Source organism: Schistocerca serialis, chromosome 9 (genome assembly GCF_023864345.2).
Source record: "Schistocerca serialis cubense isolate TAMUIC-IGC-003099 chromosome 9, iqSchSeri2.2, whole genome shotgun sequence".
NCBI classification, from domain to species: Eukaryota; Metazoa; Arthropoda; class Insecta; order Orthoptera; family Acrididae; genus Schistocerca; species Schistocerca serialis.
This window is the reverse complement of record NC_064646.1, coordinates 254370848-254386642: the sequence shown is the minus strand read 5'-3', so window position 1 is coordinate 254386642 and position 15795 is coordinate 254370848. Positions and strand designations below refer to the sequence as shown.

The 15795-nt window shown below is 46.1% G+C and overlaps 1 protein-coding gene across 3 annotated transcripts; it reads left to right on the top strand.

Moving 5' to 3' along the window:
- Window positions 1-417: 417 nt before the first annotated feature.
- Window positions 418-13287, top strand: LOC126418897 (pupal cuticle protein 36-like). 3 transcript variants are annotated; one of them, XM_050085913.1, is made up of 6 exons: window positions 418-511; window positions 7798-7979; window positions 9425-9498; window positions 9577-10006; window positions 10599-11149; window positions 12510-13287. In XM_050085913.1, exons 1-6 carry the CDS (start codon window positions 503-505, stop codon window positions 12602-12604), a joined length of 1341 nt encoding a protein of 446 aa, XP_049941870.1. In that variant the 5' UTR covers window positions 418-502; the 3' UTR covers window positions 12605-13287. The 3 variants fall into 3 exon arrangements, with proteins under 3 accessions (XP_049941870.1, XP_049941871.1, XP_049941868.1); XM_050085914.1 differs by having other exon boundaries at window positions 9425-9666; window positions 9766-10006; XM_050085911.1 differs by having other exon boundaries at window positions 9425-10006.
- The last annotated feature ends 2508 nt before the right edge of the window (window positions 13288-15795 follow it).

Sequence of the window (15795 nt, the reverse complement as noted above, 5' to 3'; positions counted from 1 at the left end):
ATCCTTCGGTAATCCTCACGCCGTCGCGTCCGCACCCTTGCCTCGAGACCTGCCTCAAAGCGACTTGGACGCTCGGCGGCTGTTCCAGAGACGTCCGGATGGGAACGCCGTCACTGGGGCCGTGAAGCGCCCGCGTGGACGTACGGAGGCTTATATCGGCATCGCGGCCTCGTCACCGACGGCGCGGACGTCCAGCCCGCGGCCGCGCGAGCCTAATCTAGATGCTGCCGCGGAGCATCTCCAGGCTCGCCCCCCCCTCCTCGTCGCGTCCGCGCGCCTCGCCTGATCGCGTTTCGCAAGCGACCGCCGTGGCCGCGCCGGTGCGCCGCCAGAGTGGGGGCGAGGGCGGCGGCGGGAGAGGCAGAGGGTGCGTTTCGCGACGCGACGTATAAATACGGCGACAGCGCCGGACTCAGGCAACAGCTCACACGACTGCACACTCAGCAGCACCATCACCTCCCACACGGTGATCTGACCATCGCAAACACCGACCACCGACATCATGAAGTTGGTGAGTACCTGGATTCCACTCCTGCGGACCAACTTTAGTAGCTACCGTCAGGCATCTACATCTACATCTACACCCATACTCCGCAAGCCACCTGACGGTGTGTAGCGGAGGGTACCTTGAGTACCTCTATCGGTTCTCCCTTCTATTCCAGTCTCGTATTGTTCGTGGAAAGAAGGATTGCCGGTATACCTCTGAGTGGGCTCTAATCTCTCTGATTTTATCCTCATGGTCTCTTCGCAAGAGGAGGGAGCAATATACTGCTTGACTCCTCGGTGAAGGTATGTTCTCGAAACTTCAACAAAAGCCCGTACCGAGCTACTGACCGTCTCTCCTGCAGAGTCTTCCACTGGAGTTTACCTATCATCTCCGTAACGCTTTCGCGATTCCTAAATGATCCTGTAACGAAGCGCGCTGCTCTCCGTCGGATCTTCTCTATCTCTTCTATCAACCCTATCCGGTACGGATCCCACACTGCTGAGCAGTATTCAATCAGTGGGCGAACAAGCGTACTGTAACCTACTTCCTTTGTTTTCGGATTACATTTCCTTAGTATTCTTCCTATGAATCTCAGTCTGGCATCTGCTTTACCGACGATCAACTTTATATGATCATTCCATTTTAAATCACTCCCAATGCGTACTCACAGATGATTTATGGAATTAACTGCTTCCAGTTGCTGCTATATTGTAGCTAAATGATACGGGATCTCTCTTTCTGTGTATTCGCAGCACATTACACTTGTCTACATTGAGATTCAATTGCCATTCCCTGCACCATGCGTCAATTGGCTGCAGATCCTCCTGCATTTCAGTACAATTTTCCATCGTTCAAGACTCTCGATATACCACAGCATCATCCGCAAAAAGCCTCAGTGAACTTCCGATGTCATCCACAAGGTCATTTATGTATATTGTGAATAGCAACTGTCCTATGACACTCCCCTGCGGCACACCTGAAATCACTCTTACTTCGGAAGACTTCTCTCCATTGAGAATGACATGCTGCGTTCTGTTATCGAGGGACTCTTCAATCCAGTCACTCAGTTGGTCTGATATTCCATATGCTCTTACTTTGTTCATTAAACGACTGTGGGGAACTGTATCGAACGCCTTGCGAAAGCCAAGAAACACGGCATCTACGTGGGAACCCGTGCCGTCCGGAGTGGCCGTGCGGTTCTAGGCGCTACAGTCTGGAATCGAGCGACTGCTACGGTCGCAGGTTCGAATCCTGCCTCGGGCATAGATGTGTGTGATGTTCTTAGGTTAGTTAGGTTTAATTAGTTCTAAGTTCTAGGCGACTGATGACCTCAGAAGTTAAGTCGCATAGTACTCAGAGCCATTTGAACTATTTGGGAAACCGTGCCTATGGCCCTGTGAGTCTAGTGGACGAATAGCGCGAGGTGGGTTTCACACGATCGTCTTTTTCGAAACCCATGCTGATTCCTACAGAGTAGATTTCTAGTTTCCAGAAAATTCATTATACTCGAACATAATACTTGTTCCAAAATTCTACAACTGATGGACGTTAGAGATATAGGTCTATAGTTCTGCACATCTATTCGACGTCCCTTCTTGAAAACAAGGATGACCTGTGCCCTTTCCAATTCTTTGGAACGCTACGCCCTTCTAGAGACCTACGGTACACCGCTGCAAGAAGGGGGGGGCAAGTTCCTTCGTGTACTCTGTGTAAAATCGAACTGGTATTCCATCAGGTCCAGCGGCCTTTCCTCTTTTGAGCTATCCCTCTGTCATCTATTTCGATATCTACCATTTTGTCATCTGTGCGACAATCTAGAGAAGGAACTACAGTACAGTCTTCCTCTGTGAAACATAATATATATCGATTACTCTCCTTGCAGTGAAGACAGTTCTAGCTAAACTAGTAACCCACTGGCTTCATCGTAAAATGCACTCGTGTATCTGTGTCGTCATCTACTGCTCCAGAAACCGTCTTACGGTGTGTGGCGGAGGGTACTCGTGCACTTCTGTCACTTCCCTCCTTTCCCTATTCCACTCGCGGTTAGAAAGATTGGTGGTAATCTTCGCGTAGACTCGAATCTCTGAAATTTTACGTTCATGGTCTTTTTTGGAAGATATATCTATGAGGAAATATTGGCAGACTCTTCTAGCAATGGACGCTCCCAGAATTACAACAGTGCATCAAACTGTGATGCAGAGCGCCTCTCTTGCAGTGCCTGCCACTGGAGTGGAATGAACATATCGCCATTAGAATCGCTTCAGTCATTGAAACTTCCTGGCAGATTAAAATTGTGTGCCAGACCGAGGCTCAAACTCGGTCCCGAGTTCGAGTCTCGGTCCTGCAGACAGTTTTAATCTGATATCAGAGCACACTCCGCTGCAGAGTGAAAATCGCATTCTGGAAACATCCCCTAGGCTGTGGCTAAGCCATGTCTCCGCAATATCCTTTCTTTCAGGAGTGCTAGTTCTGCAAAGTCCGCAGGAGAGCTTCTGTAAAGTTTGGAAAGTAGGAGACGAGATACTGGTAGAAGTAAGGCTGTGAGGACGAGGCGTGAGTCGTGCTTGGATAGCTCAGTTGGTAGATCACTTGCCCGCGAAAGGCACCGGTCCCGAGTTCGAGTCTCGGTCCGGTGAACAGTTTTAATCTGACAGGAAGTTTCATATCAGCACACACTCCGCTGCAGAGTGAAAATCTCATTCGTCAGTCATTGTTTACTTTCCACAGAAATGACCTTTATGGCCCGGCTGTCTCTTATTTGACCTGAAACCGGTGCTCGAAACAGCTCTTCATCGGAAACTACCGCTTGTAATACTACGCTCGTTGCAAAACGGTTAGTTTTTCAATACGGCAAACTGGTATAATGGTTAAGGTAATCCGAACGGAATAGTGTTGCAGTACTCATCTTACCTTTTCATGTGTTTTCCTGTTTCACGAAATCATTCATGAGACACCGACGCGTTTTCTTGAAAGCATTGTCTCGTGCCAAATTGATCGTCTTCCAATCGAGTCATTAATCCGGAACAGTGTCAACATCAGCAGGTCATTTAACAAAGATTATTCGGTTGCTCCTAGAGGGAAAGTGTGATTATCTCCGTTTCAATGTTTTGCTATATATTTGAGTATCGACGGTGATCATTCTGCTGTGAAACACACAGCAGACTAACCAGCGTCAAATTGGACACTAGAGGGGAAAAGGTGTTTCCGTTTGCGCCACGAATGAAAGCAACACAGGAAGTGATCCTAAGGGAACAGATGAGTGAATCTTGCTTCGCCGTTCTGGGCAGGTCCTACTGGACGTGGTTTCCGACTTGTTATTCAGCTACGTATCTGTGTCCTGTGTTGTAGACAGTGAAGAATTCCTGAAGAGTATCGACTTCGGGGAAGAGTGGAACGCGGTGTCAGCACATAGCCTGCTTCTCTTGAGTAAATAAAGCTATTGACTGTAACGCTCCCGTCCGATGCCAGGATCACCACCAACAGCTTCACGTGTCCTTTTTTCACGAGACACTTCGAAGAGAGCAGCAATTTAATCCGTGATATTGACGTAAAAATTAGTCGTCAGGAACTTTACGCAGCCATCTCTGTTCCCCTTATCGGCCAAATGCTTGCACTGAAAATTTTCCAACCCCAGGATTCAGACCTGCTTACATCCGAGTCAAGAAGTACTGCAGATATATGTATGAGCGACCTCGGTTACGGAAGCGGGTACTTGCAACTATTACGCTTCACAAAACATCGAGGTTTGCCACAAAAGTGAAGAGGAACCCGTAGCCTGGCCAAGAAGAGGGGACACGTTGATAGAAGCCTTCAGACATCAAGGAATAACTTCCATGTTGCTAAAGGGAGTAGTAACTGTAGTGAATGATAGAGAAGTTTAACCAGTCAAGCGAAGAATAACGAGGAAGTGGCGGGTTTGGGTTAGCGTGTATCTGTGAATGTCACTCGATTCTGCACATGGCTGTAGTTAAATGCTTGGCCACTCTCTCACGCTGTGACATAGTCGACGAAATACAATCAAGCCGCAATGATTTTGTCCTGGCACACTTTGCTCAGCTGACTGCGAGGACCCTCTTTACTCGAGTCTCGCTAAAAGTGGGAAAGAGGTGTACCATACGTTCCCGCAATGGCAGTTCGCGTAATCTAGGAGAATTGGCTACGTCACTTTTTGTGATCGTAACGGCCTGGAGCGGCTGGTAGAAAGTAGACAAGCGCGGTGCGATGCTGCGCGGCACGCTGCGGTTAGCGTCTGGATGAGGGGTCGCCGGCGGCCGAGGCTTTCGCCGGAGGCGGCGGAGAGCGTCTTCTGGCGGAGCTGCTGCAGGGGTCGCCCCACCGGCCAGCAGAGATCAGGCGCGCCGCTTACGTAACGCTGCATTTCCGGCACTGACCACTGGACAACATCGGCACACCTCCACGTTGTTCAGTCCTAGGACTTTGGAAGGTACTGTAGGACGCAGCGGAAGGAGGCACTCACTGTAACGACATATAGTCAGTTACTGTCAGGTATGTACACACCTGACTGACTTCAAAACAGCGCGAGCCCTCGAGGGCTTAGATAGTAGATGCCTTATCGTGGCCCGGTTGATCGGGGGTAAAATTCTAGCCAAGGTCTCCGATTTGATTCCTAGTTAGTCTATAAATTTTTATCTGTCACTCATCACCTCTTTAACCTCTGTCAGTGTTTGTTAAGGTGAAAAATGAGTACTCGCAGACTGTAGATTCCCCAGTTCAAAGGATGAAGAACAGCACGCGTCTTCCCACGAGGACCATGTTCAGTACACCACCGTTGTGTTGAAACCAACCTTAGGGCTGATGAAAGTTTTGCCTAGTTTTATCCTCCGTGGACGAACAATCATATCGTACAAATGAGATCATACGCTTGCTGCTGCCTGCTATTAAACTTATCCTTCTAGTACCTTCAAAAATAGTGTGTAAAGTACTCGCAGAATACTTGGCGCCGGAACGCAGCGAAGGTGACTGAATGGATGATTCCTACAGTCCTAATTCGGTAATTACATTATTCAATTTTTTTTCCTTCTAGAACCTGCAACGTAAATACACGGTGAATTGAACTGCCGACAAAATGCCTGAGTTTATTTTCTATTTTTGGGTAAGGGACCAGTAATCTCGGTTAACTTGTTAGAGATCAATAATGTAATTAAAAACCACAATTTGTATGTGCGAAATTATCTTCAGGGCAGTGAAAAATCCTGTAATACGAAATCAACATGTAACACAGAGCGGTGCAACAACCATCATATGCGAAAGTACTGTGATGTGGTTGCCATCGCTGCGGGAATAGCTTATCAGAGCGTTTTTGTACCGCTATTCCATTATATTGCGAAAATTCATACACTAGATGCATATTGGATAACCCTTCATCAACAGCCTATTCTTAATGCTGTGTGTTACTGTTAACAAGTAAGTTGCACTTCTGCAAAGTGGAGCCAAGGTGGAATCGAGCGATACCGAATGCTAGTTTGAGGATAAAAATTAAAGTGGGCATTACTGTTGACTGCAGTAGGCACCACGAGTTCAGGTAACAAGTTCGTTTCCAAACTAGATACACGATGCTTACCGTTGACATGTACACTGTTGTGCGGGTAAATACTGCAGGTAAGTAGTCATCTGAAAGGCCATTACTCTGTACCGCGCTACTGGACACCACATGGTCTGTTACATCACAATACTCAGAAAATATCCCGGAATAGTTTTGGTTCACCTAGTGTACACATTCCCTTATTACCGCAAATATACCAACAAGACAGATTTCTGTATAGAGATAAGCGACCATAACAATCGAGTTTTATGACGCTTACTAACCACATTTAGTTTCACTACGTTATTTCTGTCTTAAGCTGTTGCAGTGCAGCTAAAAAAGCAACCGGGCGTGGCGCACTGAGGTGAGACGCTGTATTCTCATTCCTTAGCAACGAATTTTGAGTCCCCATTCGGAGAAATGATGTGTGTTTTGTGCGGTTTCCACGGTTGTATAAGTCGAATTACGATATGGCTCCCTTGGAAAGGACACGTCCACTTTCCTTCCATACCCTTAGTCTAGTTTTTGCTCCTTCTCTAAAGGCTCATTAAACCCTTAGTCTCCATTCTATCGAGGGCTTTCTCTCCATCGCTTTACGTCGTTAGTAACAGAAGTCGACTTGTTTTTATATCTTTCTAACGCCTTAATAGCAACCTAAAGCGACGAAAAGGACTTACAGTTATGCATATGTTAGTCGTAGATCTCCTGTCGGACTTTATTCCTGCATTTAAAGCGATATGTTCCTTTGGTAACTGACATGCAGATTTCTTCTTAACTTAATCATTGTAACGATCTTGAAGAGAAAGTCAAGAAATAGTTCGCCTGGTGTAGTGCTACGCGCTACAAATGACAGTTTTCAGATGTCATTGTCATACTGTTACAACACTTGCCTTTCTAGTTAACCTCACCAACTTTCTCTAGTACGAGTATCCCAATGTTTAATATGGACGCGAACAGTTCGATTCTCACAGGTATACGATATCATCTAGAGAGTGCCCAGGTGCGATAAATGGCTCTGAGCACTATGGGACTTAACTTTTGAGGTCATCAGTCCCCTAGAACTTAGAACTACTTAAACCTAACTAACCTACGGACATCACACAACACCCAGTCATCACGAGACAGAGAAAATCCCTGACCCCGCCGGGAATCGAACCCGCGAACCCGGGCGCGGGAAGCGAGAACGCTACCGCACGACCACGAGCTGTGGACCCCAGATGCAATAAATCTATAGTTCACGGTGTGCAGTTAATAAACAGGTAGTTGTATTAGGATGCATTCAAAACTGTTCTACCTAGCTTACGTAATTGATCTAGTTACGATATAGGACCCATCGCCAGTTATCCCTGTTCTAGACGAGTGGATTTAGTGCCAGCACTCTTCTCCCTTACCGAATTACTGCATAATTTCATACACCGATTTTCTACGGTAAACTTCCCGCTATTATCTCTAAAACTGTTCCTATTTTCCCCAAAACACAGTCTCTACTACGACGAACTACAATACTAAATTACATTACTGTAACTTCCTTCTTAATTCCAGCGCAATGCGATTTCCCCAGTTCATCGGAAATGCACCGTCTCAAGTATCTCGGAGATTCAGTCACGTATGTCAAGAAAAGAAAATAATTTTCGTTCTTGTTGACGCTCGGTCTAAATGACGCTCGTGTAATTTTAGATGTAAGCAATTGAACGTGGTTCGAAGTGAAGAGGTTCGCGTATGTGGTAACGTATTGTGTTCAGGACGCTGGATGCTTGGTGTGTTGCAGTTGCTGTTGGCAGCACTGGTAGCCGTGGTTGCGGCCGAGCGGCTGGACAACTCGTACCTGCCTCCAGCGGGTGCGCCACTGGCCGGCGGTGCTCCAGGAGCCATCGCAGCGCCCTTCGGCGGTCCTGGAGGAGCGTTTAGGCCCGGAGCTGGAGGTGCAGCTGGAAGACCTGGACTGGGCGGGTGAGTACAGGAGTTTAGCTGTCTATCTGTGTGTAAGGCTGTGGGAGTAGCACCGTTGGACTGCAGAGCGAGCTCTAAAGGCAAACGGAAAATATTTCGCGATATTTGAAGAGGCTGTAGGTAATTACTGTAAGGGAGGATAGGCTATAGGATATATATAACAACTAAGGACTTTTAGTGCAAGCGCTACTCTGAGATGAAGAGGTTGACAAAGGAGAAGAATTTGTGGCAGGCTGCATCAAGCCAGCCAGGAGCTTCATGACTCATAAAAAAAATACCTTCGTTTACGTTAGTGAAAGACAGCTTAGGCCTAATCGTGTCGCAGGTAGCTAACACGGCTATTCCACTTTTGTTGGTCGGGCACATTTGCAACACAGCTTCAAGGTACATGTACAGTATAGAGCAGCGATAGGTGCACGAATATTGTTTTATGTCTCATGGAATAGTTCTTTAAGTTCTTTATGCTTGTTGTCAGATGTACAATAGAGTAAGCACTAACTCCTTGTAAGTTAGTCTTTTCTAACAAGTACACGTCGTTGTGTGGCCGGTTCCCATTGGCATGTTCTGCAAAGGTGGGTCTTCTCTCGAAAGGTACCTATGATCCCAATGCTAAAGCATTGCAAGAAACGTAACTGCTTGCATTTCATAAACACTGTGACTCTAATCAATGAGTAATTGTGTGGGACAGTGGAAATTTCTGAAGTATAAGAGGCACATTCACGTAAGATAAGAAACGTTGTTATATACGTTTTTAGAAGGGAAAAAGGTTTACGTAACAAAGATTGGTAACCAAAATCATTTATAACTGAGGTCGCTTAACAATTTTATGTTCTTTGTTACATAAGATAGCATCAAATCCAAGAAATTGATACCGATCTAGTATAACTCAGTACTGTTGTCGTAGGCAAAATATTAAGATCAAAACTGTGGTAAGATAGACATGTTTAAGTGCGTATGTGTGTGTGTGTGTGTGTGTGTGTGTGTGTGTGTGTGTGTGTGTGTGTGTGTGTTCAGCGGCCAGAGAAATTTACAAATAGCTTATGTATTAGAATGTATACTGTGTTTTAAATTAATAGTTAACTATTTCAACACCTAGTTGGTAAAAATTGTTCATTCGTAGTTACCTTTTTGTAGTCGTGTTGCAATTAGTTCCTCAGGGGAAGCCAAATGTAGGAGTGGTGGCAGTCCATCTTCATGACGTGGAAAAATATTATTAGAATTCTATCTATCAATGTGAAATTAATATGTAGCGTCACTTTCGGTACTTCTCATCCTCCCGTTTCAGGTCTATTATCCACGAAGTATTTCATGAAGATGTAGGGGCAACATATGTTGATTGATGGACTCTGACACTTCCTAACCTACAACACTGTCATTTCTGAAAGTCTCGTTGTATCCTGTTTAGTGACCAACGGTTGTATAATGTATTGGTGTCGAATGTACAGCATTGGAGGTGCTGGAGGCCCCGGTGCTGGTGGATTCCCAGGTGCTGGCCGTGGTCCTGGAGGTGCTGGAGCCGGTGGATTCCCTGGTGTTGGAGGCGCTGGTGGGTTTCCGGGAGCTGGAGCTGGAGCTGGTGGCGCTAGGCCTGGCGCAGGTGGATTCCCTGGTGCTGGAGGAGCTGGTGGATTCCCTGGTGCTGGAGGCCCTGGTGGATTCCCTGGAGCTGGAGCCGGTGGCGCTAGGCCTGGTGCAGGCGGATTCCCTGGTGCTGGAGGAGCTGGTGGATTCCCTGGTGCTGGAGGCGCCAGTGGATTCCCTGGAGCTGGAGCTGGTGGCGCTAGACCTGGTGCAGGAGGATTCCCTGGTGCTGGAGGAGCTGGTGGGTTCCCTGGTGCAGGAGGAGCGGGTGGATTTCCTGGAGCTGGAGCTGGTGGTGCTAGGCCTGGTGCTGGAGCTGGTGGTGCTAGGCCTGGCGCTGGGGGATTCCCTGGCGCTGGAGGAGCTGGTGGTGCTGCTGGCGGTCCCGTCATCCCCATCCTCAAGTACGAGAATGTCAACAATGGTGATGGCTCCTACTACTTCAGGTAAGCAGAGGCCAAGTCAGCGCTATCTGGTAATACTATGTAATACTATTGTACATGTAGACACCGAAACAGCGCCACAGTCACAAATCTAATGAAGTTTTATCTTCCATTATAACTGGATGTTCAAGTTAGAAGAAGACTACACCCCCTGGCACATAATATCATATCACTTTTTATGTGTATGTAATGGTCAAAAGCGAAATGTTCTGTACTTGTTTAACTACTGGACACATGTAGTGAATGACTAAATGGCTCTTACAGAGTTTGAGCTTAAGGTCATCTAACTTGATCCAGTGTCTCAATGTCACACATGGTGAATTTCCCCCTATATTAAAAGTTGAACATACGATGACAAGAAATTTTAAATAAGAATCTACTTAGCAGTACACATGCTACCTCACTGTAGTAGCAAAACATTCTGAGCACATTAACAATTCTTGAAAAAGATGAAACCACAATTGTATTAGAATAGGGGTTTCTCATTGCTGTAATTATTCCAATTGTGTCTGTTAACCTCAGATGCCCCTCCTTCTGGATGATGTAATTCGCTAGGTCGTACTGTAATGCTTCTGAATTTTGTAATTTCCAATAGCTATGAAACCGGCAACGGCATCGCCCAGGACGAGCAGGGCTACCTGAAGAACGCTGGAATCCCTGATGCTGAGGCCGAGACCGTGCAGGGCCGCTACACGTACACTGGAGACGATGGTGTGCAGTACACCATAACCTACACTGCCGATGAGAACGGCTTCCAGCCGCAGGGCGCCCATCTGCCCACTCCACCACCAATCCCCGAGGAGATCCTTCGCTCCCTGGAGCAGAACGCTGCTGAGGAGGCAGCTGCGGCAAAGGCTGGAGGAGTCGCTGGTGGTGCTTTCGGTGGTGCTCCAGGAGCTGGTGCTGGCGGTGCCTTTGGTGGGGCACCTGGAGCTGGTGCTGGTGGTGCTTTTGGGGGTCGTCCGGGAGCTGGCGCTGGTGGTGCTTTTGGTGGTGCACCTGGTGCTGGTGGTGCCTTTGGTGGGGCACCTGGAGCTGGTGCTGGTGGTCCTTTTGGAGGTCGTCCTGGCGCTGGTGCTGGAGGTCCCTCGAGTGGTGCTCCTGGAGCTGGTGGTGTATTTGGTGGTGGCAGAGCTCCTGGTGCTGGTGAGTTAATAATGACACCTTCGTTAAGCAGTAAATGGTAAATATATGTACGAGTCGGCAGACTTTTGCAAACCAAATCATTCATAATATACCATTGGTTTGAAGATATATAAGCATACCATGTTTCACTATTACAATGTCAAAGAATAACACACCATTTTTTTACATTTTGGAATAGTGAGGAAACTCATGAAAAAATACGCTTCTCTAGATCTCTCAGCTTTGCACTGTCCATTTGTTTTTCAACGCCTAGTTATTGTTGAGAGTACAAATGCCGCTAGTGATATATACATAACTGAGCAAGAAAATATCCAGTGGTTTCCTACATCACCCTTAAGTCTTCTATGCAACTATGGAGCACTTCTTGACTTTGAAGTAGACAGCAATTTGTGTTTAGTGAATGTATCGATATAGTCTAAAAAAGCTTTCGGTCAGCAAAGAACTTCTTGTGGGCGAAATATTTTCACGAATTTCGTTTTTTATTATTCAGTGATGCACTGTGGAAGTTTAAGCAGCCAACATACGTATTTATACGACTTATAGAACTGCGGTTGAGGCGTTAAGGAAAACTGAGAATTTCAGGTGTCAGTGTTTCATCTTCACACGTAACGATAGGAAACTCGAACATTAAAAACCGGTGTATCTGGAAGTACCTGACGTAGTTTTCACTTCACTAAGAAGCTATGTGTTCATCGAACTACGTTTCTCTTACTTCGTGTCAGAAGCATGAGCCTTTTAGAGCTTCATTCCGTACTGTGACAACGAATAGGATGTCGTCCCTTTCTACAGCCATTCCGTGAACTTCCCTTCTCCCGGATTCTATTTAGTACCCATTTAACAGTTATCTGCTGTATACATTTAATTTTCGTTTTGAAAAGCCACTTTCACTTTTGTTTTCTCTGTTTATTGCACTCGTTCCACTTCTATACATGCATATACTCTACACAAATACATCCTGATTTCAGTTCCTAACTCTTACGTATGTGTATATTCAGTTAGAATATTTACGAAAATCTTGTCTAGGTATTGCTAGTCCATATTGCATATCCCAGTTACTTCTAGTATGGTCAATTACACTGCTGACCTAATAGTAAAACTTATCTCCTGCATTTAGCGTGTAATTTCCCAACGTAGTTGGTCTACCAGGGACTGTTCAGTTTACCTCTTATGTCGAGATTTATTCTGCATAATCAGTCAGTTTCATCCTGAGGCCAATTTCCGATACAGCTGCACGACAACGACTTGTGTGTCGTCCTGTTTCATACCAAATCCTAATTCGAGGAAAGGGGAACGTGCTCCAACATAAAAGTCAGATTTTCATGTTTACGAATACGATCGTACAAGCTGCTGTTCGTTCCAGGAGCCTTCGGCCGTCCCGGAGCTGGAGCTGGAGCTGGAGCAACGCCCGGCTACTCGCCAGAGAGTGGCTATTCGTACCCTAACCCTGGCAAGTAGGCACCGAGGTAGCCAGTAGCCAGTAGCCAGACAACAGCCGACAGCCGACCAAATGCAACGCGACTCCGGACCACGACCTCGCCCACCGCGCCAGCCGACCACGCGTAGCTGAACACGTGGCCGAGCTGTTCAGGACTCTCCTTCGTCCAACTGACTAACAGCGTCGTCATCCGACGTCTCTTTCCTGACCCGAAGGTGTCTCGAATGCTGCTGCGTTGATCGGAGGGCCATCGACGAATGCTTCACAGGCGACGATCAGGAATTTCTCCACTCAAACCCCTACCTTTCAATACCGAATACCAGCACATCCTCCACATCCTATCTCAGCTATCCTTTGTCCCCTTTGTCCTCATCGCTGGTGCAGATAGCGTGTTAATGCCTCTATCTCATGCGGTTCCTGATCGTCGCCTTTGACCCAAGCCAACGAAAAAGCTAGACTACAACTGCAGAAAGTACGAGACAGCTTCACTCTTTTTTTTCTGTTTACTGAAGATACTCACTACTTACTCTGCTTTCGCAGATGCACAAAGACGACATCTGTGATGCTTATGACGACAAGGCCCGCTACGAGAAAGTACTCAAGTCATTATTTTTAAAAGAATATTTATTTTTATATGTATATAAAAATGTAAAAAAAATATTGTGTGTAAAATATATTTTTAATAAATATTGTTTTTCTTAAACGTTCTATGTTTTCATTACTCAAAAAGCCGAAATACAATTCCAATACTATTCACTTACACAGATTTTAGCATGAGGACCATGGTAAAGGATCAACAACAACTGGTATTAATAATATTTTCACACACACACACACACACACACACACACACACACATATATATATATATATATATATATATATATGTATGTATGTGTATATGTATATTATTGGTGTTTTGCCCTTCAAGAGCGCATTTGGACTAAACTACATGGCCAGTTCCTTTTGCTGCCTTCCTTGCTGCCCAAACTTCCCTCATTCGCTCGCTGTGTTTCTGTTTCCGGTCCTCTGTCCATGCTTCTTGTCGGCTTTGTGTCTTCGGCTTCATCTTGATTGCCTTTTTGGTTGCCCATATTTCTTTCATCTTCTGGCTGTGATCTTGCTTGCGATCTTCGGTCCATTTTATGCCTGTTCGTTTGTCGCATTGTATCTCATGTGGTTTACTTTTCTTAATGATGTTTCTGAACTTTATTCTGTCGTTTATTGTGTCTGCTGTTATGCTGAGCTGGTTCAGGTCGTTTTCTACCTCTGCCACCCATTTGTTGTTTCTAGTGGTTACCCACTCAAAGATCTGTTTGGTCAGCCTGTGTGATGGCATTCTGTATAGGTGTCCATAGAATTGTAGTCTGCGTTTTCTAATCTTTTCTGTGATTGTCTCCGTATGATTGTACAGTTCCTGTGAAGGTTTCTTGATCCATATTCCATTGTTGTTAGTTGCGCCAAATACTTTCCTAAGTATTTTCCGTTCTACTTTTTCTAATTGTCTGATACGTGTATGCCCTAGGATTAGTGTGGTCACTGCTGCATATGCCTCGGGGAGCACCACCGTGTCGTAATGGCGTAATTTGGCTTTTTGTGAGATAGACTTCTTGTTGTATTGATTCCACACTACTTTGTATGCCTTGTCCAGTTTAGTCTTTCTTTCTTCGTTTGAGTCTCTGTTATGTCCACTCATTTGTAGTGTTTCACCGAGGTATTTGAAGTTTGCCGTTTTGTAAATCGTGCCATACTTTGTGTTCAGAGATGAGAGTTTCTTTGTGCTCATAAACTGTGTCTTTTCGTAAGAGATCTGTAGTCCAGTTTTGGAAGCGATTTCGTGCAGTTTTTCAATAGCGTCTTTTGTTTCCTTTATACCTTTCGTGACAATAGCCAAATCGTCTGCAAAAGCCAGGCATTTAATCTGTAGGTTTCCTAAGGTTATCCCCTGTTGTGATGTTTCCCATTCTTTTATGACCTTATCTAACACCAGATTGAAAAGGAGAGGTGAGAGGCCATCGCCTTGTCGGACACCTGTGCGAATTTCAAAAGGCTCTGATAGTTCCCCACAGAACTTTACTTTGGAGGTCGTGTTGGATAAAGTTTGCTCTATGATAGCCCGTGTTTTGTTGTCTACTTTGTATTCTGCTAGAATTTTGAAGAGAGTTTTCCAGTCGATAGAGTCGTACGCCTTTTTGAAGTCAACAAAGGTAATGATCAGGTTCTGTTTGTGTCGTAAATCATTTTCAGGTTCCAAATTTGTTCCGCACAAGACCGCCATTTACGGAAGCCTGCTTGGTATTCCCCAATCAAGTGGTCGGTTTGGCATTCTAGTCTGTTCAGTAAAGCTTTAGAGAGGATCTTGTATGTGACCGGTAGTAGGGATATTCCTCTGTAGTTGTTCGGGTCAGTCTTGTCACCTTTTTTGTGTAGTGGGTGTATCAGGACAGTTTTACAGTCGCCAGGAATTTTCATGGTCTTCCAGATGTCTTCGAAGATCCTGTGGATGTCTTTGGTGAGTTCTGGGTCTTGTAACTTCCAGATTTCCGCGATGATGCCATCTTCTCCTGGTGCTCTACGATTCTTGAGTGACTTTATTACACTCCCGGAAATTGAAATAAGAACACCGTGAATTCATTGTCCCAGGAAGGGGAAACTTTATTGACACATTCCTGGGGTCAGATACATCACATGATCACACTGACAGAACCACAGGCACATAGACACAGGCAACAGAGCATGCACAATGTCGGCACTAGTACAGTGTATATCCACCTTTCGCAGCTATGCAGGCTGCTATTCTCCCATGGAGACGATCGTAGAGATGCTGGATGTAGTCCTGTGGAACGGCTTGCCATGCCATTTCCACCTGGCGCCTCAGTTGGACCAGCGTTCGTGCTGGACGTGCAGACCGCGTGAGACGACGCTTCATCCAGTCCCAAACATGCTCAATGGGTGACAGATCCGGAGATCTTGCTGGCCAGGGTAGTTGACTTACACCTTCTAGAGCACGTTGGGTGGCACGGGATACATGCGGATGTGCATTGTCCTGTTGGAACAGCAAGTTCCCTTGCCGGTCTAGGAATGGTAGAACGATGGGTTCGATGACGGTTTGGATGTACCGTGCACTATTCAGTGTCCCCTCGACGATCACCAGTGGTGTACGGCCAGTGTAGGAGATCGCTCCCCACACCATGATGCCGGGTGTTGGCCC